Source organism: Cannabis sativa, chromosome 1 (genome assembly GCF_029168945.1).
Source record: "Cannabis sativa cultivar Pink pepper isolate KNU-18-1 chromosome 1, ASM2916894v1, whole genome shotgun sequence".
In the NCBI taxonomy this organism is placed as follows: Eukaryota; Viridiplantae; Streptophyta; class Magnoliopsida; order Rosales; family Cannabaceae; genus Cannabis; species Cannabis sativa.
This window is the reverse complement of record NC_083601.1, coordinates 49,868,964-49,893,083: the sequence shown is the minus strand read 5'-3', so window position 1 is coordinate 49,893,083 and position 24,120 is coordinate 49,868,964. Positions and strand designations below refer to the sequence as shown.

General features: G+C 33.5%; 2 protein-coding genes across 3 annotated transcripts; both read left to right on the top strand.

Moving 5' to 3' along the window:
• The first annotated feature begins 13,304 nt into the window (after positions 1-13,304).
• LOC115704830 (synaptotagmin-3) lies at positions 13,305-17,946 on the top strand. Its single transcript, XM_030632038.2, has 12 exons — positions 13,305-13,788; positions 14,275-14,373; positions 14,471-14,521; positions 14,598-14,721; positions 15,150-15,268; positions 15,402-15,503; positions 15,583-15,657; positions 15,778-15,854; positions 15,978-16,227; positions 16,812-17,186; positions 17,251-17,379; positions 17,477-17,946. The coding sequence occupies exons 1-12, from the start codon at positions 13,678-13,680 to the stop codon at positions 17,603-17,605; spliced, it is 1,641 nt and encodes a 546-aa protein (XP_030487898.2). The 5' UTR covers positions 13,305-13,677; the 3' UTR covers positions 17,606-17,946.
• A 1,674-nt stretch (positions 17,947-19,620) lies between these two features.
• Positions 19,621-22,752, top strand: LOC115708222 (synaptotagmin-3). Of its 2 annotated transcripts, XM_030636440.2 has the most exons (12): positions 19,621-20,094; positions 20,223-20,321; positions 20,426-20,476; positions 20,557-20,680; positions 20,771-20,889; positions 20,968-21,069; positions 21,179-21,253; positions 21,329-21,405; positions 21,512-21,761; positions 21,869-22,243; positions 22,326-22,454; positions 22,533-22,752. In XM_030636440.2, the coding sequence occupies exons 1-12, from the start codon at positions 19,984-19,986 to the stop codon at positions 22,659-22,661; spliced, it is 1,641 nt and encodes a 546-aa protein (XP_030492300.2). In that variant the 5' UTR covers positions 19,621-19,983; the 3' UTR covers positions 22,662-22,752. The 2 variants fall into 2 exon arrangements, with proteins under 2 accessions (XP_030492300.2, XP_030492301.2); XM_030636441.2 differs by lacking the exons at positions 19,621-20,094; positions 20,223-20,321; positions 20,426-20,476; positions 20,771-20,889 and having other exon boundaries at positions 20,555-20,680.
• The last annotated feature ends 1,368 nt before the right edge of the window (positions 22,753-24,120 follow it).

Below are 24,120 nucleotides of genomic sequence, written 5' to 3'. Positions count from 1 at the left end.
GGATGTAAAATCAGACGCTTGAACGAAGTATTGACTTGTGCTTAAAGGTAGTATGGGAAGTAAGAATCAAAAATCCCTGACTAAGGAATTATAAATAGTGAGTCTCCAGTAATAAATCAAATACAAGTAGGGGTATAGGAGGTATAATGGTGATGGACAGAGTAAGGTCTGTTCGGCATAGTTTGCAAATTATATATATAGTATCCTTACCCTAATAACTTGGTTGATCAATACATTATGAGATTGGTATGGTTGACTTATTATTAAAAGTCAACGGAAAGTAGATAGTTGGGTTATGATAACCCATGGTAGGGTTGAACTTATTTTAAAGGGGTTATTAGTGTTTTTTATTTTTTTTGTTTTAATACGTATATGGTATAGGCTTAAGTAAATAATCAGTATAAGAATGTATGTTTCAGAGATTTGGAAGTTTTAGAGGTACAATTAAGAAGTTAAGATATGTTTAGGCGAATTAAAGAGGACTGCAAGATACAGGGCATGAATATGGCTGGAATAATCAATGGTATGATAAGTATGAAATTATGTGATACCTCAGATAGTTAGTATTACAAAAGAAGTGATCATTGAGCATAACTACAAATTTATCAAGATTACAAATTTGACCACAATCGTAAAGCATCACAAAAGTAGACAAAAGTTATTGTGTAAAACTAGCTAATCTCATAATCAAGTCAACTTGATTGAAAGTAGTAATGGAGGACCAAGCACCATAGGAGAGATTAGCGAAGAAAATACAATAGAGTGATACAAGAAAGTGACTACAAAAGAAACCAACAGCAATTACCTATGAAAATGGGAAGGCGTGACAAGTGCAATGAATACATGGATAAAGGATATCAAGAAGTGAATGTTAGACAAAAAAGTGGTCGAAATGGATCATTAAAGATATTCATATATAGAAGACTTTTTTTAAGAGCTTACATGTTTATTTCCAAGTGTCATGGAACAAGTGTCTATCGATGAGTGAGTAACATCTATGAAATTGAAAGAATGACACTGTAGCCTTACAGTAGAAAATCAAGTAGAGAAGTAAGATTTTTATACGTAATAACATTTAACTAGAGAGTGGGAATGATTAAAGAGAAGTTTGCATAAGGTCTTCTACCCTACTCCTTGTGTTTATTATTTTGTATTGTATAATGTGTTCTCAAGTGACATGTAAGGATGTTCATTTAGAGAATAAATAGTTTTACTCTTAATGTCATGTAAGGATGCTCATGGAAGAATAAATAGTTTTACTCTTAATGTCATGTAAGGATGCTCATGGAAGAATAAATAGTTTCACTCTTAATGTCATGTAAGGATGGTCATAAGAGAATAATTTTTTTTATAATATTACGAGCATGCTATTGCAAAACTTATGTATTTATAGCATGTATATGTAATTTATTATGATAGAGTACGTTTTGATATTTAAGTAATGTATAGAGAAATAATAATGCTTAATTAATAAGTTATTTGTATTATATGTGTTATGGATTGATCGACAAGATTTAGGTTAAATGCATATTTGTTGGCTCCATATAGTAGATAAGGAGGTAATGCGGTAAGTGGTGAAAGACATGAAGACTCAACACCCCGAGTGTTGGTAAGTTAAATTTCGAGGACGAAATTTCTTTTAAGAAGGGTAGAATGTAATATCCAGTTTAAAATAGTATTTAATTTTTTTTTTTTGAATATTAATTGTGCGAGGATAATTATCTCATTTATTGGTGTTGTTAGTGAGTTGATATTATTGCTTAGAGTAGTTGTACCAATTTTCTAAAGAAAGTTAAAGTTGTATTAACTACGAAAGTAAAATATTATGATATTTTCATAAGTAGGTAATCGTTTAACTGATATGCAAGTCCATTAGGATTTTTTTTTATAATATATCTATTAGATTTAATTAAGTGTATAAGTGGTATTAAATAATATTATTATTTGATTAATGTTAGAAAAATCTTAAGTTTAGAGAAATTCGCAGGTTTAGAAACTGTTTTACTAAAATGATCATATCTGGAGTTTTATAACTACGATTGAGGTGATTCTAGTGGCGTTGGAAAGATAATTCAAAGATCTATAAATTTTGTAAAAATATCTATATCATAATTCGTAATTTTTCTAGGTCAAAACTAACTCCTAAAGTTACGAGATTGAGAGCTTACAATTTAAATTTAAAAGTAAGATATTTGTTTATTTAATAATTTATCATATTATTATTGCTATTATGTTAATATTATTATTATTCATAAAACTAAACCTAATAAGAGTAAGATAGTATAGGTTTCCTTCAACCCTAAAATTATATCGTTCTTTTCTTCCCACCTATCTGGCAAGACTAACCCTAAAATTTTCAAATCATCTTTCCATTACATCCTTAGCCAAATCTATACCACTCTTCACTCTCATCTTTGATCACCATCATCTTATGTCTATCGATCCAAGTAGCTTGATGTATTTGAGGTAAGAAACTCTACATTTACTTATTTATTGATCACAATAGGAGAATTTTCGTAGGTCTCCTTTTCTTATTTTTCAGAATGAAACATGTCTCAGTAAAACTGTCATATCTCTTTAAATACTCATTTGATTCTCGCAATCTTGGTGTCTATAGAAAGCTTATTAAATTTCCTATAATTCTTATGAAGAAAGGTTTTACTGAATCGAAATTTATCTATATCAAAAATTAGTATTTTTACGCTGTTTGTTGTAAATCGTTTTTCATATTTTCTATATAAGTTGTTTCAGCAAAATCTGAATATCTCTCTGAATAATGATCCGATTCTAGCGATCTTAGTACCGTTGAAGAGATAATTCAATTTTCTAAATGTTTTATGAAGAAACCATTCACTAATTATTGATTATTCTAAGTCAAAATTATTGTTTTATTGCTGTAGTTCGAAATCCATTTATTTCAGGATTTCTAGAAAACTGTTTCGGTATAATATCTATATCTCTTACGTTATAACTCCGATTTTAAAGATTTTAATGTCATTAGAAAGGGAATTTGATTTTCTAAAACTTTTATGAAGAGAGTATTCTCTGATTTGGAATATTTTAGTATCAAAACTTTGTATTTCCGATGTCTCCTGTGATTCGTTACTCCATATTCCTTCTCAGAAATAGTTTCAGTAAAACTATCATAACTCCCTCAGTTTTAATCCATTTTTAATGATCTATATATCGTTGGAAAGATAATTGAATTTCCTATAATTTTTATGAAAGAAACTTTTACTGAATTCGTGTAGTTATTGGTCAAAAATAGTATTCTTTCTGCTGTACTGTAAGAGTGTGAATTTTAATGTTAGGGCCTTGACCCATGTGTTATTATAGGTAGTAGTGACGAGATAACAAGTTTAAGCAGCGGGATTTGAGGTAAGAAAATTAGATAGTTTTGTATGTGTTTATCTGCATAAATTTAAATTCTTTATGTATTGAAATATGATTTATGATTTGTTATTATGAATATGTATATGGTACTGAGAATGTGTGGTATGGACACAATATGAGTTTGTGAATTGATACATAGATTATGGTTGTATGACTTGTATATGTTGTATGTTGTATTTGTATGTTTTAGGTTGTATGTTGTATGATGTATTTGTATGTTGCATGTTGTATGTTGTATGCTAACGTCTCAGGTAAAGTGGGGGGACCATGGTGGGGTATGATACGGGATAAGGCCGTTGAATGTAGAGATACCCTACCCTGCATTTTACCGAGTCGTGTATGAGATTGTTATGGTGGGTATGATACAGTGATGTTACTGTTGAATATAGAGATACCCTATCCTATAACAATGGTAGGGCTGCATAGGCCCATGTTATTATATGGGCAGATTAGGCCCAGGATATTGTAGGGTCATGCTAGGCCCGGGTTATGTAAGTAATGGCTATGATATGCCAATGTTGTGATAATGACATTATTATTTATAGTATTGATATGATTATGTTATGAGTATGATATTGGAGTTATGATCTCTGTATATGTGTACGGTGTGAACAAATAGTATAGACTTGTATGATAAAGGTTTCCATATGTACAGTTATTTGGTTATAGTTATAAAAGAGCATGTATGATATTGCTAAAACTTAATAAATACATTAATGGTATGTGTGATATTATATGGTATTGTTTGATAAGCATTTCCTTACTGAGCTTTTAGCTCACCCCCCTTACTTTCCCCTACAGGTATTAGACAGGGAAGTATGTATAGTGAGCAGGGTCAGTTCTAGTACGTATACTGTGAGCGGCTACGGGCGGACAAACGATCTAGAACGCTGGTGGTGCCTTAGTTTTATTTTAAGCAGTTGATAAATCTAACACAGTGGAAATGCATTATTTAAAATTATTTACCTACGGTATCTTGTTTTTCGGTAGCCCATCACGAAAGAACTCCACAATTAAGCGTGCTTGGCCTGGAGTAATTTAAGGATGGGTGACCTCTTAGGAAGTTTTCCCAGGAAGCGTGCGAGTGAGGACAAAGCATGCTGGAAACACTCGTGTTGGTCTGTAGGGTCAGTCATCAGTCCATGAAGCAGCCATAATGACGTACTCGTGTATAAGAGCCATTCAGTCCGTGGGTGTAAGGGCCCAATGGAGGCTTGAAGCGGGGACGTTACACGAGGTCCCGAGCACCCCAGCGCCCAGGTTGACAATTCATCAATTTGGGTGCCTTCCTAGTATCAGATCAACGATCCAACTTTTGAATCTTCTTCGTCTTCAGATACGGGGAAGTAGGTCCTTTCGTGGAAGAAATAACACTTCCTGATGCCAAAAATGAGGCCCGACGCCTAGATTGATATTTTGTCAATTTGGACAATTTTCAATGACGTTTTCCGAGAACTCTTCCAAGCATCTTCACCATTTTCAAAAAAGACTGAGATTCAACTATTTCTAGGGACCAAACAGAATTTTTAGAGGGCCAAAACTGGGACCCGTCGCCCAGGTTAACATTATGTCAACTTGGGCTGTTTCAAATCAAGTTCACCAAAAAGTGTTCTGGATATTTTTTTTTGTCGTAAAAAATAATTAATATTTAAGCAAAATTGGGGAGAAAACCACAAACCCGAGCCCCTGGAAATGGGGCCCAGGGCCCAAGTTGACATTCAACTTGGGACACTCCCTTTCAATTGCTCAAATACCAAATCTGATTAGACCAATGAATTTGGAATGGTCCAAAATGGTGTGGAAGACCTCATCCTCAAGTGCAAGAACCTTGGAAGTATCAAAACAAGATTCCAGAAGCTCGGGAGTAGGGTACCCAACACCCAAGTTGACAAATGGCCTGGCGTGGTGGGTGTTGGGTTTTATGCCCTAAATAAAACTCATTTCATATAATCAGATTTACTTGTTAATAAAGATCAGAAATAACATTTTATGTTGCATGGTTCACATGATTTATTTCATGATTATATGTGTATATAATGTATGAATTCTTTTTAAGTCCAGAACATATGAGTTGGTTAAAGATGATAGTGTTGTCAGCACAGTGGAATATAATCTTTATTATATGTTCAAAAGTTGATTCCCTGATTTGTCAGAACACTGGATTTAGACTGACATGGTATAATCAGCGATAGGTATTCTTACACCTTGGAAAAGTGTTATGTCCTTTCCAGGACATTAGCAAAGTTTACCAGTATCGGATGCATGGAGTATGCATTGGAATGGACCGATATTGAACTTTGAATTAGATTTTGAAACTTACCGTAAATATCTATTCAATTCAATATCATAAGTTGATCCTAGATCACATGATCGAAATCCTGATATGGTTAGGCTCAATTTCAAGAGTGTTACTCGTGTTCTTTGATTTGTTAGTTAAGCCTACTTTTGGGTCAGGGTGATACTTACATTTTGGGAACACGGTAATACAATTGAGTGGGGGAGCGCTAACATAAATATGGAATCTATAGCTTCTATTTGGCAAATAGAAGTAAAGGATGATTTCCTTTGAGCTTAACCAAACGAAGATAAATGGTGGAGATCTCATTTCACTTAGGTGAAATATCATTTATACAGGGTTAAGTGTTTTAAGGATAAAATACATTGTAGGGTGTTACGGTAATTTAATCCTGTACAGTGTAAATCATCTATATAGAGGATCATTGATCACATTAGGGTTATAACAATGGATAACTAATGACGTGTCTATATCGTGGAACATATAGAGCGTTTCTATATGACTGAGAGTGCAATTCCAAGTTCTAAGTGTGGATTCAATGAGGAATTAATAAGTTAGGGAATTTACTTGGTAAATTCAGTTCGACTTATTGGAAGCTCGGTTATATAGACCCATGGTCCCCATACTAGTTGAGGCCATACTACTTGTAAGACTCAGTTAATTGATTTTAATTAATCAATTAAAATTCTAAAAGTTAGACTATGTCTACTTTATGAATTTTCACTAAGCAAGGGCGAAGTTGTAAAGAAAAGAGATTTTAGGTTTATTTATTAATTAAGATATTTTATATGTCTAAATTAATAAATATATTAAATGGCAATATTATTTGATAATTATTTCCAAGTTATTAAATAATTAGAATTGACATTTAAAAGGTTAAATTGGAAAATTGGCATTTTTGAGAAAATGGGAATGGAAAATAACAAAATGGGAAAGTTGCAAAGTGAGGCCCAATACCCTTTGTATGGCCGACCCTTGCATAGGAAATTCCATTTGTAGTTTCCATTATTTTAATGCCATGCAATTCTAACCTAAACCTAGAGGGTTTTCTATAAATAGAAAGTGTTGGCTTGAGGAAACTAAGACACACATCTTTGATCATTTTGTTTCTCTCAGAAAAGCCTCACACGCCACCTTCTCTCTCTCTTTTCTTCTTTGTAATTTCGAAATTCTTGAGTGATGAGTAGTGCCCACACACATCAAGTGGTATCTCAATCATAGTATGGAAGACTATGGAATTTTTGCATCAAAGAAGGAGAAAAGAAGATCCAGGTTCAGATCTTGGTGATGCTCTGCTACAGAAAGGAATCAAGGGCTAGAGATCTGAACGGAAGGAGTCATAATATTCCGCTGCACCCACTGTAAGGTTTTCTAACTTTATATGTGTTTATTTTCATTGTTTTAGAATTCATATTAGGTTGTTAATCCAACATACTTGTTAGTAAATCTAGATCCTGGTAAAATAATTTCCAACAGTGGGTTCTACTTATCTGATTCTGATTTTTTTTACCGTCCATCTAATTTTTCTCAATAACAAAGATCCATGAAGTTATAGAAGTCAAATCCACAACTTTGCAATCTAGGCGCTGGATCTCAACGTGGGCGTTGGGTCATGATCTAGCTTCAGTAAAACAGTCATAACTCACTCAATATTGATTCAATTGACGCGATTCAACTTGTAATTTGAAGCTAATTTAATGCTCTATCAAGTCATGTCTTACACTTCAATCATATCATCGCCAAAATTTACCTTAAGGGAGTTACAAAAACAAGCTCTAGGTTACCCGCAGTTGGTCTATCATCAACTGTCAAATTTTTACAATTAGACTATCATCAATTGTCAAAAACATCCAATTTGTATTTTTCCTATTTTTGTGGGCCTCCTTTACCTATAAAAGGAGAGCTCCCTTAGCTCATTTTTGAAGTTTAGAACCACTAATTCAATTCTCTTCACACTTAGGATCCAGCTAAAGACTGCTTTGAGAGAAGTAGCCATTACAACACTTTGAATGAACACTCCCTGTGATAGTCAGAGCCCATGATATTAAAGGGAAAGACCAGGAGCTATACAATCCCACATTGCCTAGGGAAGGTCATGTGTGATGATCTTAAGACTGTGTAGGTATGAGACTACATAGTTAAAGTGGGCTTAAATAAATTGATTGGTACTATCTATATCAACAAGATGCATCTTTTTTTCTAGTAGCCTATCGTGAAAGAGCTCCACAGTTAATCTTGCTTGGCCTGTGGTAATTTTAGGATGGGTGACCTCTTGGGTTTACTTCCTACGAAGTGGGCGAGTGAGGACAAAGCATGCAAGAAAGACTCGTGTTGGTTGTAGGGCTAGTCATCAGTCTAGGAAGTAGCCAGAGTGACATAGTCGTGTATATGAGCCACCATTCTATATGTGTAAGAGCCTAATAGAGGCTTGAAACGAGAATGTTACAAATAGTATCTGAGCCTTAACTCAGCCAGAAGTGTGGTCAACGAGAACGTCGGACCCCTAAAGGGGGTGATTATGTTAGTCAAAGCCCCGTGATCCGAAGGGGAAAACTGGGAGTTGTACAATCCCACATCACTTGGGAAAGGTCATGTGTGATAATCCTGAGACTGTGTAGGTATGGGACTACATAATTGAAGTGGGCTTAAATGGATTGATTGGTACTACCTATATAAACAAGATGCATCTTCTTTTCTGGTAGCCCATCATGAAAGAACTCCACGATTAAGTATGCTTGGCTGAGGTAATTTTACAATGGGTGACCTCTTGGGAAGTTTTCCCAAAAAGCAGGCGAGTGAGGACAAAGGATGCTGGAAAGACTCGTGTTGGTCTGTAAGACTCATGTATAAGAGCTATCATTCCATAGGTGTAATGGGCCAATAGAGGCTTTAAGCAAGGACGTTACACGTAGCCTTCCTCACTCCCCTCAGATGGTAGTTGCCTCCACGCCACTCTAGTTAAGTGTAAGGATGATGGATCCAGAAGGAGCCTACTCCAGATTCAAATTAGATTTTTGCAGAGGCTAAGCCTCAATGATCACTCCTACACTAGAAATCACCTAACTTTGAGAAGCCTCCCTGGGGACCTTTTCCACCCCAATAGAGGCTTGTTTGGTCTGTGGAGTTCCTTGAGTGTCGGAGGATCAGTGAGAGCTGGGAGGCCTCGACTTACAAAACTTTTTTTTTCCCTGCTCTTGGTCTTGCCTTTCCTTTTGCCTCTGACAGCCGAGGATATAGTCTGGAGTCTACTACCGACTTCAACATTTTGGATTCTGGCATTTCTACAATACCAAAACCCATAACACGATTATAAAACATCAATTAAACAATGTACGCAAGTAAGCACAAACATACATCAGTATAGACTGAGACTTTGGCGTGGGTGCGATCATTAAGTGAGCTACTATACAACTTTCCCCATGAAAATAAAATCATGTTTTTCCTACCCACGAAGCTGCCATACTCTCTGAAGCCTGGGAAATACATGGACATGAAGGAATCTACCATAAACATATATGGAGATGATATGTGATTACTCTGACCCTTAATGACTTCATCTATCCTATCGAGGGCTGGGGGTACGAAACAAACGGAAGGGCCTTTTACCTCTTCCTAAGGTGCAGCAACAAACCTCTCAGCAAGTTCTTCTTCTTCAGTCAAGGGGTTGGGATGGCAAAGTGCCCAATCTGTCATCAAACATTCATCCTCTTTTAAGGCCCCCTTCATGATTTTGGAGACCTCAACGACTATTTTTTCCTTAGCCTACGGAGAAATATAGACAATGCCCTTGTTGTTGATGTTATATACACTTAGGAATCCAACTATAAATCCATATTCGCGAAGCAACTTCATAGTAACTAGGTTACTTATGTTCAACGCACTGTTCAAAATCTGGATGTAAAAAGCCAATCTTGTCTTCATCTCCTCGTTCACAGGAGTCTGAGGCACAAGTGCTATCACAAATGGAAAACTTCCATTAGTCATGAATTCTAAACAAGGAAATAATATTGAATACAGATAAAAGAAAAAATTCTTACAAAGAGTTTTTAATTCCAAAGGGAGGTTATGTACCCTCTTCACTAGGAACCCAATGGAGAAGAACCAGTATTCCTGATGGTCATGGGAGTGTGATGTTACGATGATGGGGCACCGCACGTCCGAATACTTCTCCAATTTCTAGAATCCAATCTTGTGTTTAGCACACATGGGGTGAGGCTTGAGAGCATAGCAATACAAGATCTCTTTCGGACTTGGGGGTTCAGTTTTCCCCATCTTACATAATACGTACCACCCAGACAATAACTTTTAAGATGGTGGAATCAACTGAAAAAAGGTGCAATTCCGACCTTCACAGGGGTAAGATGCGGAACCCATCATCGGAATTGCACCTTTTTTCAGTTGATTCCACCATCTTAAAAGTTATTGTCTGGGCGGTACGTGTTACGTAAGATGCGGAAAATTGAACCCCCAAGTTCTCAGGGGTAAGTGTGCCCCACTCGAGATATGGGCCTAGCTCCAGACGCTGAACCCATCCTTGCACCGGGAAGCAAATTCTCTCACAAATTATAACATGTTCCACACCAATTTGGGAATATTGCAAACTCCCCCTTCAGTGGACAACTTTTCCATCATATTATAAGTCTTGAACTTGTTAATGTTCTGATCCATCTCCAAACGGAATCATTGTAAACAATGGGAGATGAGGACGAGGCTTTTGCTTTGCCCTTTGCTGTAGTTTTTCTTATTTTCTCCTTTGGGGCAGCCTCAGGAGCAAGGTCTCGTTAGGGCCCCTCCACAGGTACCTCAACCCTTACATCCTCGATGTTCACAGCCTCGAGGTCAAATTCATCATCAAGGTCAGCCACTGAAAGGGAAAAGAATGAAAAACAACCCAAGCAATTAAATACCCTGCGTCGTAAGGATCACCAAGGTATTGAGGAGAGCCTCTCCTAAAATTGTTTAGAGAGGTCTCCTCCATACTCCATGATTGGAAACTCCCTCCTTGCAGGGTGTCGCCTCCAAATATTGGGTCAGGAACCCACAAGAATTGTAGAAACAAAGAAAGCTAAGCAACAGTCCCATTAGGAGCCCTAATGGCTCTCAATTAGAGATGGAAATTGGGCGGTTAATGTACGGGGAATGCAATCCCCGCTCCCATCCCCGCTACCTATTTATACCCCCATCCCCGCCCCATCCCCGTCTAATAACCAACGGATTCGGGGTAGGGAAATACCAATCGGTTATTGGGAACCCATCGGGTATCCATTAAGGTAAAATAAAAAAATAATTTAAAATTATTGGAAAAAATAAATTAAACCAATATTCTCACAAATATTTATTATGTATTAATAATTCATAGAAGATAAAAGATAAACCTACCTAAAAAAAGCATAACCTAGTAGAAAATAAAAACTAAATATGTCTCAAAGTTTGAAAAAAAAAATCATAACCCAAATAGGATCATAGTCTCATACCTCTCAAGCCTCCCAACAAATTAAAAAATAAACAAAGATGAAATTAAGAATCGAGAAGAAAATATCTTTACACGTGTAATCCACAATGATCATCAGTTCACTATCGTCATTAGATTTTCATAATTTAAGCATATGATATATAATTTTGATTATCAATCATATATATACTATATATATGTTAAGAATAAAAATAAAATTATATATTTATATCGGGGTCGGATATGGTGCGGATAGTATTATTCCCGCCCCCGTCCTATCCCCGCTTCAGATATTGAAATTGTCTCCCACCATTGCCCCATTAACCACCAAGACGGGGAATCCCCACCCCATTAGGGGCGGGTCCCCGCGGTTACCCATCCTCGCGGTATAAATTTCCATCTCTACTCTCAATGAGAAAATAAAGAATGGCTCGGGCACGAAAAAGCGAAACTTAAACTTTCAAACCACCCTACCCAGAAAACACCAAGATGACAATCTTAGCCATATTCCAGTGAAGGTCATTATCTAATTTATACATGTATATTTAATAATGGATAAATACTATTTTAGATCCTGTATTTTATAAAAGTTATTAATTGAGCCCTTTACTTTGTTAAATGATAAATTTAACCTTGTATTTTCTAAAATAAATAGTACCATTAACTGATTTTTTTCGTAAACTAAAACATAATAATAATTTGATACATAGGTGTTATGACAAAACTAGTTACGTTTTTTACATCTGATCGTGCTCGAAATTGTATTGATCAAGTTGGTTATATTAAAAAAAATCAAAAATTAAACTCAAAATCTTATTTGTACTATTTTAGACAATATATAATCTATTTTGTTATTTAATAAAACAAAAGATACAGTCAGTAATTTTTTATAATACATTGATCCAAAATAGCATTAACCCTTTAATAATTTAAAATATTTTGTATTATTTGAGTTATAAACTTGGTGGAGAATAAATCTAATGCGTGTGTGATGTGTGATATGCATTATCAAATTAATTAAATAAATGTGACAACTTGTCAAAGGAAATGGCAATGCCTTGAAGAGATATGGCATCGAGTTTTCAAGCCTGCATTTTGGAAAATGAAAACCATATATTTCCATCTAATTTCTGAATGGTGGTGGTCCTTTTGGCTTCCTCAACAACACAATCTCATAACTAGTTATTATATTAATCATTTTCTTCATGCCAAGTGGAGCCCTCTCCTGTTATTGCAAGCTATCAAATAAGTTTCAAACTTAGAAATACCCAATAGCTTCAAACAAAAAAGCCAACAGTTAAAAACAAACAAATTAATCAGTTAAGATAAGGAAATTACTTATTGGTTTGGAATTGTAAAAGAAAAAACTAAATAAAATAAACAATTAAACAGCATATATGTTGTACACACACGTAAAGCCTTTTGAATTCGGCTTGACCGATGATGCCCCTGCATAAGAAAAGACGTTGGATTATTCTTTTTTAGAAAGGGGACTTTGGGTTATTCTAGTGTTATTTGAGAAATAGTAAAGGGCACCATTAGTGTCTAACATATTATTATGTATAAATATCGTTGTTGGTCCAATTAAGTATCGAGTCTTATATAGTTTAATATAATAACTTTGAGAGTATCGCTAGCCAATCATAAGACGACATGTTTAAAAGTGTTAGACACTACTGATGCCCAATAACAATGCTCAGTGTTATTTATTGGGAAATACTAAAGGGTACCAGTGGTGTCTAACACCTTCTTATGTATTAATATCACTATTGGTTTAACTAAATATCAAGTCCGATATAGTTTAATATAATAATTTTTAGGGAGTATCGTTTACCAATCATAAGACGACATGTCTAGACGTGTTAAGCACACTGATATCGAATATCAATGTTTTTATTTATTGAGACTTTTTCTTATAGAAAATGACATTCTATTAATCCTTCAAAATAGAAAATGACAATTATTATTATTAGTTAGAAGACTTAATCTGGAATTGAGCATTCAATGAGAGATTATGTGATTTGTAATGATCTAATTGGTCATGTTGACTATGAGTTTGGATCTTGGGCAATATGGCATTATCAGCAATAAATAAACAATCCTAATACGTGTTTTTTTTTTTTTTTGGTTTTATATAAAAATAAAACTTAAAAAAATAGAAACATTGAGGGGCATAGGAGTAAATATATAACCAAGTTTTGATACCTCCTTTTGTAAGTTACATATTATATTTAAAATTTAAGCACCATCATCACTAAGAGCAAACCGTGCCTAAATCTATGTACATACCAGTTTTTGTTCTTGTTTTCTCGTCAGCTTGTTCAGAACAAACCTGTCTCTGTTCCATTGGTTTTGTTTTCCATTCATATAAATACAAAACTTCTTACGTTTCCAAGAAGACAAAGTCCTAGATTGTATCGCCGCTCTTTGTTTTTCTTTTGGTTTTGTATCATTGTATGCAAATGTTCTGGTCTGGTATATGCAGTTCCATTTTTGCTTGATGGTGTTCTAAGGTTTCTTTCCAAATTTTAGAACAATGGGATTTCTGGGCAGTGTCTTTGGGATCATTGGTTTTGGAATTGGACTGCCTCTTGGTCTCCTTATTGGGTTCTTCTTCTTTATTTACTCCAAGCCCAAGAAAGTTGAGGTAATGTATATAAATATGTGTATATGTATATGTGATATGTCTTCTTAGAGGAGTTCATATGAGTCATGAATATGTTTGAAATGGTGAACTGGATACCTTACGTTTTAGTCTTTCAGCATCTGTATCTGAAGTTCTGCTTTTTCTTCAGGCACAGTTATTATTGAAAAATTGTTAAGAAGAGTAGAAATGGATTGGTATGAGATGTATTCAATATTCTGACCCTCTTATAAAAATTGCCTTTTATAATTTTGTGCTCTTGAGAAACCCTTCCTGTAATAATTCTGTATCATGTGTTCTTTATAAGGAATTATTCTCTGAGTATTCCCTCTCTTGTTCACACCATCTGGAGTTGAATTTTTAGTAACAACCCCTTTTCAAAGGAAAGAGATTTTTTTATACACAATATATTTATAAGTAAAGCTTAGTTCAAATCTGATATATTCGAATAAATTAAGGACAAAGTTTTGATTTTTTTTAATGCTGCAGGATCCTATTGTCAGGCCACTTTCTGAGTTGGACACATGTGCTTTGCTTGATCTTTTGCCTGAAATCCCATTGTGGGTGAAGAACGCTGACTATGATCGAGTGAGTATCACTGTTAAATTTTATTACAACATTATTCATTTGTATTTATTTACCTTGAATTTCAACAAATTGTATATGATTAAATCATCTATGTTAGGTTGACTGGATGAATAAAGTTATCACAGAGATGTGGCCTTACCTTGCTAAGGTAATAAGTTGAGTAATAAAGTAACTATATATGTTTCGGTTTCGAATTTCTTTGCTTGAGTTCATTTTATTTACAGGCAATCCCTGGTATTATAAGAAGTACAGCAGAACCAATATTTCAAGAGTACATTGGGAAGTTCATGATCGAATCAATTGAGTTTGACACTATTAGTGTAGGAGATCTTCCTCCTTTACTCTATGGTAAGTGTGCTCACAATGTATTTTTGTGTTATCAAAGTCTATGGTAATTTCATTGTAAGTTTGAAGTGTTTTGTAATATCATGGAAATTTCATATGATATTACAGATTTCTGGTAAGTAATTGCCATTTTTTTTTCTTAGCGGTATTCCATCTCAATTTATCTTTCTAGTGTAAAGTTACCTATGGATGGAATCACTTTGAATTCGGTGTAAATTTTTTGTACATTGCATTTCGTATCAATCAAACTTCCAGAAACAGATAACTCTGTTTTTCTTTAATTGGGGATTATTGAACTTTCTGTCATCCTCAGATTGCATCTATTAGACAAGTTAATGACAATGGTTTGCATTTGACTTAATATAATCCAGTGCCATGCCTTATTACTTGTTTAGTACTCTTAGTTGTTTCGGTTTTTCATATGTTTTCAGGTCTTAAAGTCTATGAGACTAATGAGCAGGAGTTAGTCTTGGAAACTCCAATTAGATGGGCTTCCAATTCCAACATTTCTTTAGTGATTAAATTGATGTCTCTAAACATTACAGTTCAGGTCAGTATAGCCTTAAAATGCTTCCTTACCAATATAATCTGTCTGTAATTTATTTATTTAGTCCATAATTTTGTTGGTTTTTTATCTTCTACTCTTAAAAGGATGCTAAAGCAGTAATTATGCTTCTTCACAGTTAGTAGATTTACAAGTCTTTTCCACAGCAAGGATATCATTGAAACCTCTGGTGCCCTCATTTCCATGTTTTTCTAACATTGTGGTATCTTTGATGGAAAAGGTAAATAGATCTTTCAGAACATCAATTATCTTGTTTTGCCCTTTTAAACTAGGGTGTTCTAAAACTGATTTGGTTGCAGCCACATGTTGATTTCGGGTTGGAAGTATTGGGAGGAGATATCATGTCTATACCAGGCCTCTATCGATTTGTTCAGGTGCTGCACTGGTAATAGTTTCATGGTTTTAGGAGTAAGGTTTTGGTTTAAGCTAGTATGCTATTATTGCATTGTTATGTTTTGGTGTATAGAACTCACTTGACAATACAATCTCTACAGGAGACTATTAAAAAGCAAGTTGCAAGCATGTACCTTTGGCCTCAAATTCTTGAAATACCTGTACTCGATGCTTCAACGTAAGCTTATTAAATCTCTATTTTCTGACGTTTATATTACAATTTTAAATCTGAGCTCATGTTGGTTGTAAGATTTCAAGTATAGGGAGTCCAAGTAACAATAAATCTTTTGCTTCTCTGTAGAGCTGCAATAAAAAAGCCTGTGGGAATACTGCATGTGAATGTTGTTCGAGCTCATAAACTCTTGAAGAAAGACCTATTAGGAGCTTCTGATCCTTATGTCAAACTTAGTTTGACAGGCGAGACGCTTTCATCGAAGAAAACCACTGTTAAGAAGAAAACATTAAACCCTGAGTGGAATGAGAACTTTAAGCTTATTGTGAAGGAGCCTGAGTCTCAAGTTCTTGAATTACAAGTCTATGACTGGGACAAGGTTAACTTTCTATTACCCTCTATTCAAAGAAACTCTTACTTGATTTTTCCTGTGCTTCATTGGTAGCTTAATTAACACAGCTCAAGTCATTTTCCATCACAATTATGATGTGCCCCAATCCCCTTGGTACAATTAATAGCAGCAAAAATCCAAGAACAGTAGCAGAAAAATAGATATTGGAGCAATAGAAATACAGTGACAATGGCCTTAGGCATTTGAGAGGGGCCTAGACTCTCCATGATGCAGAGTGATCTACTCATTTCATGCATAACACCACTCTTTCCATACTCTCCAGTATACACTTTCCTAATCCCACACAGTAACTACCCTTAACCACAATGAATCATCCACCATTATTCCATTGGTGTGAGTCTTTAAGATTGAAACCTTAAATTAGCTTCTGCATCATAGCTATTAATAAGAATTTTGAGCTCATTTCATTGTGTTACTATGTAGTATAAGGAAAAATAATTCAGCAGGATCGTCAGAGTAAGTGAAAGGTCCATCTGAATTGTTGAAGATGATTACTTTAACATGTTGAGGGTTTTCTCTAATTTGCATTTATGACTTTTCACTCTTCATAGGTTGGTGGGCATGACAGGTTAGGATTACAGTTAGTCCCCTTGAAACAGCTGACAGCTTATGAGACAAAGGAGTTTACACTTGATTTGCTCAAGGACACAAGTATTCGAGATTATCAAGAGAAGAAAAAACGAGGGAAACTCGAAGTTGAGATGACTTTCATTCCTTTCAAAGAAAACAGCCTCAAATACATTAATGGACCTTTAGATGCATATGGAAAAGCAGAAAGTGTTATTGACAGGGCATCAGATGATGGATCTCATGGTGGAGCAGGTCTGCTTACAGTTTTTGTCCAAAGTGCTGAGGACGTGGAGGGTCGAAATCACAACAATCCTTATGCTGCTGTTCTCTTTAGGGGAGAAAGAAAGAAAACAAAGGTAACAAGTTACATCATAATAACAGAGTTTTTTGCTAAATTATATAAGCTTTTGTTCTGTGCAGACAATGAGAAGAACTCGTAACCCGCTGTGGAATGAGGAATTCCAGTTCATGCTTGAGGAGCCTCCTCTGAATGAGAAGATTCATGTTGAGGTATTGAGCAAGAGAGGGCTGATTAGCTTTCTGTCAAAGGTATGTTGTTCCATTACTTTTTACTTTTGTTTACTTGAGATGCAAGTTACTCCACATACTTTATAAATTGCTTCATTGTTTTTTTTGTATCTTGTAGGAATCACTGGGGCTTGTTGAAATTAATCTGAGGGATGTTGTTGATAATGGGCGGATCAATGAGAAATACCATCTAATCAATTCAAAAAATGGAAAGATACATGTTGAGATTCGATGGACAACAGTTTGAGAAATCTGAAGGTAATAAATAGCTACAAGTTACAACCATACCAAATGCTGCACTAAAAAGGTCCACACATGACAAGTTATGTATACTCATAATTTTTGTGAAAAAGATAAATTGGCCAGGTTACAGGGCTGGCTTAAGCAATGTATACAATTATTCTTTGATTAGTGGAGTACTTCACAGATATACTGCAATGCAATTTAGATAGAAAATAATAATATGAAGTATACATGTAATTAATTTGAGCCAATCTGTAAAATCATTTATGATGTACATAGTTTGTAATCTTTGAAAATTCATTTAATCGACACCTATCAATCTTATTTTTCCAGCTTTTTTATTTCAAGACTTTTTTAATATAAGTAAATTGAATAAGTAAATAACACTTGTTGGAGCAATTTTCATGCATGTACGTGTGGCACGAAAAGGAATTCATATTAGAGATTAGTGACTCAAAATAATGACTTTACTAGGAGATTTTGACAAAATGTTTCTTTATTCTTTTTATAAAAGGAAAAAAGAAAATAAAATTGTGAACTCACTATCTCCTAGACGAACATATTTTATAAAAAGAAGTTAGCTTTCTCTAAAGTAAACACAAATTAGAAGAAGAAAACAGTACACCTCAGTGCATTATTGAGTTGCTAGGTACAGTTTTTCCTTTAAAGTAAGCCCAACCCAACCCTTTTAATGATAAAACTACTCATAATTTTGGTAGAACTTTACATATAATAATTTTATCCCATCTAATATTACTTTCATCTCCTTTCAAAAAAAAATTATTTTCATGAGTACCATTTTCTTTATCCAATTTTATATATTACTTGAGATTATTTTATATCCACAAACGTGTACGCATAAATAAATATTTTGGTTTAGTTAAAAGTAAAGCTATTTAAGACATGTCAAATCTAAATTTTGTAGTTGTTGGATCTACTCCTCCAAATCTCAGCTAAAATATATATCTGGCTAAGAATAATAAGAATGAATATCTGTGAAAGAGATTTGCTTATAGATGCCTAATATATTTTGAAAGAAGATTTTCTCAATTATAAAATTATGGGAGATTCTTATGTTGTTTCACGAATATTAGTATTCAAAACAATACCAAAGTTGAAACCTGTCGTGTTTTTTTTCTTTCTTTTTTATTCGTTTTTTATTTTGTTATATTTAAAAAATAATAGTGATCTATTTATAGTACAATTTCTTATTCATTTGATGCATAAGATAAGATCTTTAAATCGGAAACTAATAAAATTTAAATTAATTTTCACACTAATGTGTGATGTTGTTTAAATATAAAATATTAGAAACAGAATCTTTGACAAGAAACCACTACATGGTACTAACAAAATAGAAGTTCATATATATCCTGAATTGTTTCACATAGTAAAGGAATAATATATTGTTAAATAATTATCCATATTATATATGATATGCCTAAGTTTAATGGTCTTATAACAATAGTAAACTAGTTGTATTGAAAAGTATATATGGCAAGAGTAATTGATACCTTTGAACCCTTTCCAAGTATTAATCTCTCTCTCTTTTTTTTTTAATGCAGAGTAAATCTCTTTTATATATTAGTTAGTAAGTTACATTTACAACTCTAAATTGTTGCATACATACAAGTCATTTGGAACGTCCTATTAAGTCGTATTATATTGTATTTTAGTATATTAAATTAGATTATATATCATATTTTTATATAATATTATGTTAAATTTTAATTTATACTAAAATATTATATATTTAGGTGTCTATAAATGTTAAGACTATATATAATTTTACATAAAATTGTATAAAATACAATTTAATATAATACTATATAATACAATACGGTATAATAGAGTATACCAATCGAATCCATAATGTTAATTTACCATTCAAAGAAAGAAAGTCATTCTCTCTTTATTATTTTAGTAAACAGCTCATCTTGAGGTAAGTAATAGTATTACCAAAAGAATATAATAACAAATCTATTTTCATAAATAAAATCAAACCTTTCCAAAAAAAAAAAAAAAGAAAAATAGTATAAGTAATTAAGAAGAAATCCATACAAGAAAAAAAAAAAAGGAAAGTGCAGAGGTAGTTTCACGTGCCCAAAGGCAAAGCTATGTGTACACTGTTTTGAATTGAATCGTAACTGTAAACGACAAGCTGTAGCGTTGTCCCTTACCGATACCATCATATTTTGGCGCTCTGTTTTTTCTTCTTCTTCCTCTTATTTTTCTTTTTTTAATAATAATAACAATGGTTTTGTTTTCTAGTTTCTCAAGAAAATAGTTTCCTTACATATTATAGTTTCCCTATCTCTCTTTCTTTACTTATATTCTTTTCTTTTTCATTAGTTTTTCTGAACTATTATTGTATTAGAAGATATGGGGCTTCTAAGCAGTTTCTTGGAACTTCTTGGTTTTGTAATTGGACTCTGCAGTGGACTCTTGTTGGGTTTTATTCTTTTCATTTACAGAGACTCCAATGATATAAAGGTATATATATTGTGTTTATTAGTTCTTGTTTTCCTCTGTATTTGCAAACAGATTAGCATTTGAAATCATTTAGTTCACTTTGGGTTTTAATATATAAGTATAAGATTGACCACTTAAAGATGTTGCAGGATCCAATTATGAAGCCACTAAATGAGCTAGACACAAGTTCTTTAGAAGAAATCATGAATGAAATTCCATTGTGGATGAAAACCCCGGATAATGATCGAGTTAGTATTTGCATTTTCTTTGCAAATAAAATACTATTTTCTTGTTTGTGTGTCATGTGTAATGATTTGCATGATTATGTTTGTTCCATGGCCTCTAAATTCAGGTAGACTGGTTAAACAAGTTCATCTTGGAAATGTGGCCTTACCTCAATAAGGTGAGATACTAAAGGTTCTATTTGGAAGAAAAATGTTAAAAATGTACTTGAGTTGAGACCGAGTTTGGCTTAATCTGCAGGGAATTTGTGGCACTATAAGAAGAATGGCAGAACCTATATTCAAACAGTACATTGGAAAGTTTCACATAGAAGCAATCGAGTTCGAGAGTTTAAGTCTTGGTACCCTTCCACTCAAACTTTATGGTGAGTTTATTACTTGTTGGATCATCTTTGTTACTCTTTTTAATACTGAAAGTGTTTAAGTTTTGAACCCGAACTTTCTAACTTTTCTAGGTATGAAAGTGTGTAAAACTAATGAGAAAGAACTAGTCATGGAACCTGCATTGAGATGGGCTGGAAATCCTAACATTAGTTTTACAATAAAGTTGTTATCTCTAAGACTTAAAATTCAGGTTAACATTCTTAAAGGGAGCATTGTTAATGTATTTTTTTATATATATAAAAAAGATAACTCATTGTCTAAGCTTCAGCTGGTGGATTTGCAAATATTTGCTGCACCGCGGATAACTTTGAAGCCTTTGGTTCCCACCTTTCCTTGTTTCGCTAATGTTGTGATCTCATTGATGGAGAAGGTTAGTAGAAGTAGAACTTTATGACACCAAAGGGTACTTTTATTCTAATGAAATTAACCATGTAAAACATCTTAGTTAAGTATGTGAAACTGACCCGGATGTCATGCAGCCTCATGTAGATTTTGGCTTGAAAATATTGGGAGGGGATATCATGTCAATACCTGGCCTCTATCATTTTATTCAGGTGCTTCACCAGTAATTTGTTTAGATAGATGAAATTTGAATCAACTTTCAACTAATTGTTTTTTGGTGATTTCAGGATACTATTAAGAAACAAGTTGCAACCCTCTACCTATGGCCTCAAACTCTTGTAATACCTATTCTTGATGCTTCCTCGTAAGTGTTAAGTGCTTTTGTTACATGGTAGATATCACTTGTGTTGATCTCTCTTCTCTCATGAGAACACATTGAAATTTTATTCTTACTGTTCTTCCAATAATAGAGTGGCTGTACAGAGGCCTGTGGGAATCCTACATGTGACGGTTGTTCGGGCAATGAAGCTTTTGAAAATGGACATTTTGGGTACTTCTGATCCTTATGTTAAACTCAGCTTTAGTGGAGAAAGGCTTTCCGAAAAGAAAACTACTGTGAAGATGAAAAATTTGAACCCTGTGTGGAATGAAAAGTTCAGGTTTATTGTTAAGGATCCACAACTTCAAGCTCTAGAGTTACAAGTATATGATTGGGACAAGGTTATTTTTCTCTTACACTAGTTTTAGTTTAGACACTAATCAACTCAAGTTCACTACTTGCATTACTAAAGTAAAATCAATCATCTAAATGTGTTTCAAAATCAAAGGTTGGTGGACATGACAGGCTAGGAATGCAGTTAATTCCATTGAGTCTTGTAAGGCCTAATGAGACAAAGAGATTCACATTAGATTTAGTGAAGAATACAAATGTGAACGATCCTCAGAACAAGAAGCAAAGAGGCCAGCTTGTGGTGGAGCTTACCTATGTTCCTTTTAGAACAAATAGCATCACAATTAGTGACAATGGAGATGAATCTAATGAAAACATGAGAAATAGGAAAAAGAGTAGACTGAATGAAGGGTCATATGGTAGAGCAGGTTTACTATTGGTAACTATACAAGGAGCTGAGGATGTAGAGGGTGAGCATCACAATAATCCATATGCTTTGATTCACTTTAAAGGCGAAAAACGAAAAACAAAGGTCAACTTTTTCCTCCTCATAGTTGTTATCAATACCATAGTTTGAAGTTGTTGAAATCATTTTATTCACTTTGTGTTTTCAGATGATGAAGAAAACTCACAACCCCACTTGGGGTGAAGAATTCCAATTCATGCTTGAAGAGCCTCCCTTAGATGATAAGATCCACATTGAGGTGTTGAGCAAAAGAACAGGCCTTCAATTTCGATCAAAGGTATATATATATAATGTTACAAATCTTCTTATTTTTGACCTTGAATATATATAATGTTAAAACAATTTTTACTTGTAGGAATCGTTGGGGTACGTGGAAATTAATCTTAGTGATGTTCTTCACAATGAGAGGATCAACAACAAGTACCACTTGAACGATTCCAAAAATGGGAAAATACATGTGGAACTAAGTTGGATAACGGCTTAAATGATGTTAGGGAATTTACTCTACACTAATTAATAATAACTCTATAAGAAAAATTGAATAGGGCTTTTGTTAGCTGATTCATTGCTCTTAATTTGTTTCCATATTTTAGTTTGAGAATTGCACCAACCAAGTTTCACATTCCATTCAAATCTTAACAATGGAACTTGGCAAAGTGCGAGACAAACAAAAGTACATAAATAAGGACCAGCCGTTTCCCCTAATTGAAATAATAAATAATAATAAATGATTATTATCAATCAATCTTGTTTTCCACGAGGGAGTCAAATATCGACATTGATTGTGACTTAGTTAGGAAAACACTTTAAGCTAAAATTTGAAGATATTTCCTCTCACAACCAACTCATTAGCATTTTTATTAGGGATATTGGCGGCAAAACTACATAAACTTTATAGTTTGTAACACTTAACTCCATAAACCTATTTTTTGACGTAAAACTTATTGAATTCCTATTCTATTTTAGTTTTTACACTTCTATCTAAAAGCTTCTATTAAGTGTCACGGTAAGCTGTCCACGTGTGCACAAATAATATTGAAACTTTTTCGTGGTCCATTGAAATAAAAATAAAACAATAATAAAAGTATATTTTTTATTCTTTTCTTCTTGTTTTGAAATAACCTTAATTCCATCTTTGAAACTCGTATGGTCCATTGAAGCTCACTGTGACTGTATCAAAGCCAAGAAGCTTCAACAAGTTACTAGTGGAGAAAATAGGTTTTACTGTAAAAAAAAAAACTAAAATTAATGGGGAGAGTTAAATGTTACAAACCATAAAATTTAAGTGGTTTTATTGTTAATATCTTTTTTTATTAAAACACTAGCAGCTTAAGGGAGAATATGGTCTTGTTAAACATTTACAGTAGAGAATATTAAATAAGGGATAATTATATAAGGTACTATTTTTTATAAACAAAAATTATATTTTTAAGTTTAAAGAATTTTTTTAATATTTTTACAGCTTTTCATAGAAACAACACGAAAACAATAAGAAAACCACATAAAAGTAACATGAAATTAACATCTAAATAATATCAAAACAGCAACAAAAATAACATACAGATAATAAAAAATCAACAACAAATTAACAAGAGTACAACATAAAAAGACCGTATTTTCTGTAAATAAAATCAAAAAAATCGTAAAAATATTTAAAATTCTATAAAACCGCATTTTTATAATTATTTTGTTGTTTTTCTATATTTGTAAAATAATATTTAATGAACGAACCCAAAATATGGACAGCTAGGGCAACTGCCAAAGGCCCACTAGGTATATTAGCTAATTGGGCCTCACCCATATTACTCATCTTTTAATTATTATTTTTTAAAAAATATTAATTAAGCCCTTATTTTGTTTTATTTAAAAATTTAGCATTGTATCTATATACAGTCTTTACTTTATCTTTATTAATGTTGTTATTATTTGTTAAAGGAAAATTT

Coding starts and splice junctions, on each gene's coding strand:
- LOC115704830 (XM_030632038.2), top strand. CDS start 13,678: ATGGGATTTCTGGGCAGTGTCTTTGGGATCATTGGTTTTGGAATTGGA. Junction 15,504..15,582: donor TGGTATCTTTGATGGAAAAG/GTAAATAGATCT, acceptor ATTTGGTTGCAG/CCACATGTTGATTTCGGGTT. Junction 15,855..15,977: donor CCTGTACTCGATGCTTCAAC/GTAAGCTTATTA, acceptor GCTTCTCTGTAG/AGCTGCAATAAAAAAGCCTG.
- LOC115708222 (XM_030636440.2), top strand. CDS start 19,984: ATGGGGCTTCTAAGCAGTTTCTTGGAACTTCTTGGTTTTGTAATTGGA. Junction 21,254..21,328: donor GCCTCTATCATTTTATTCAG/GTGCTTCACCAG, acceptor TGGTGATTTCAG/GATACTATTAAGAAACAAGT. Junction 22,455..22,532: donor GCCTTCAATTTCGATCAAAG/GTATATATATAT, acceptor TTTTACTTGTAG/GAATCGTTGGGGTACGTGGA.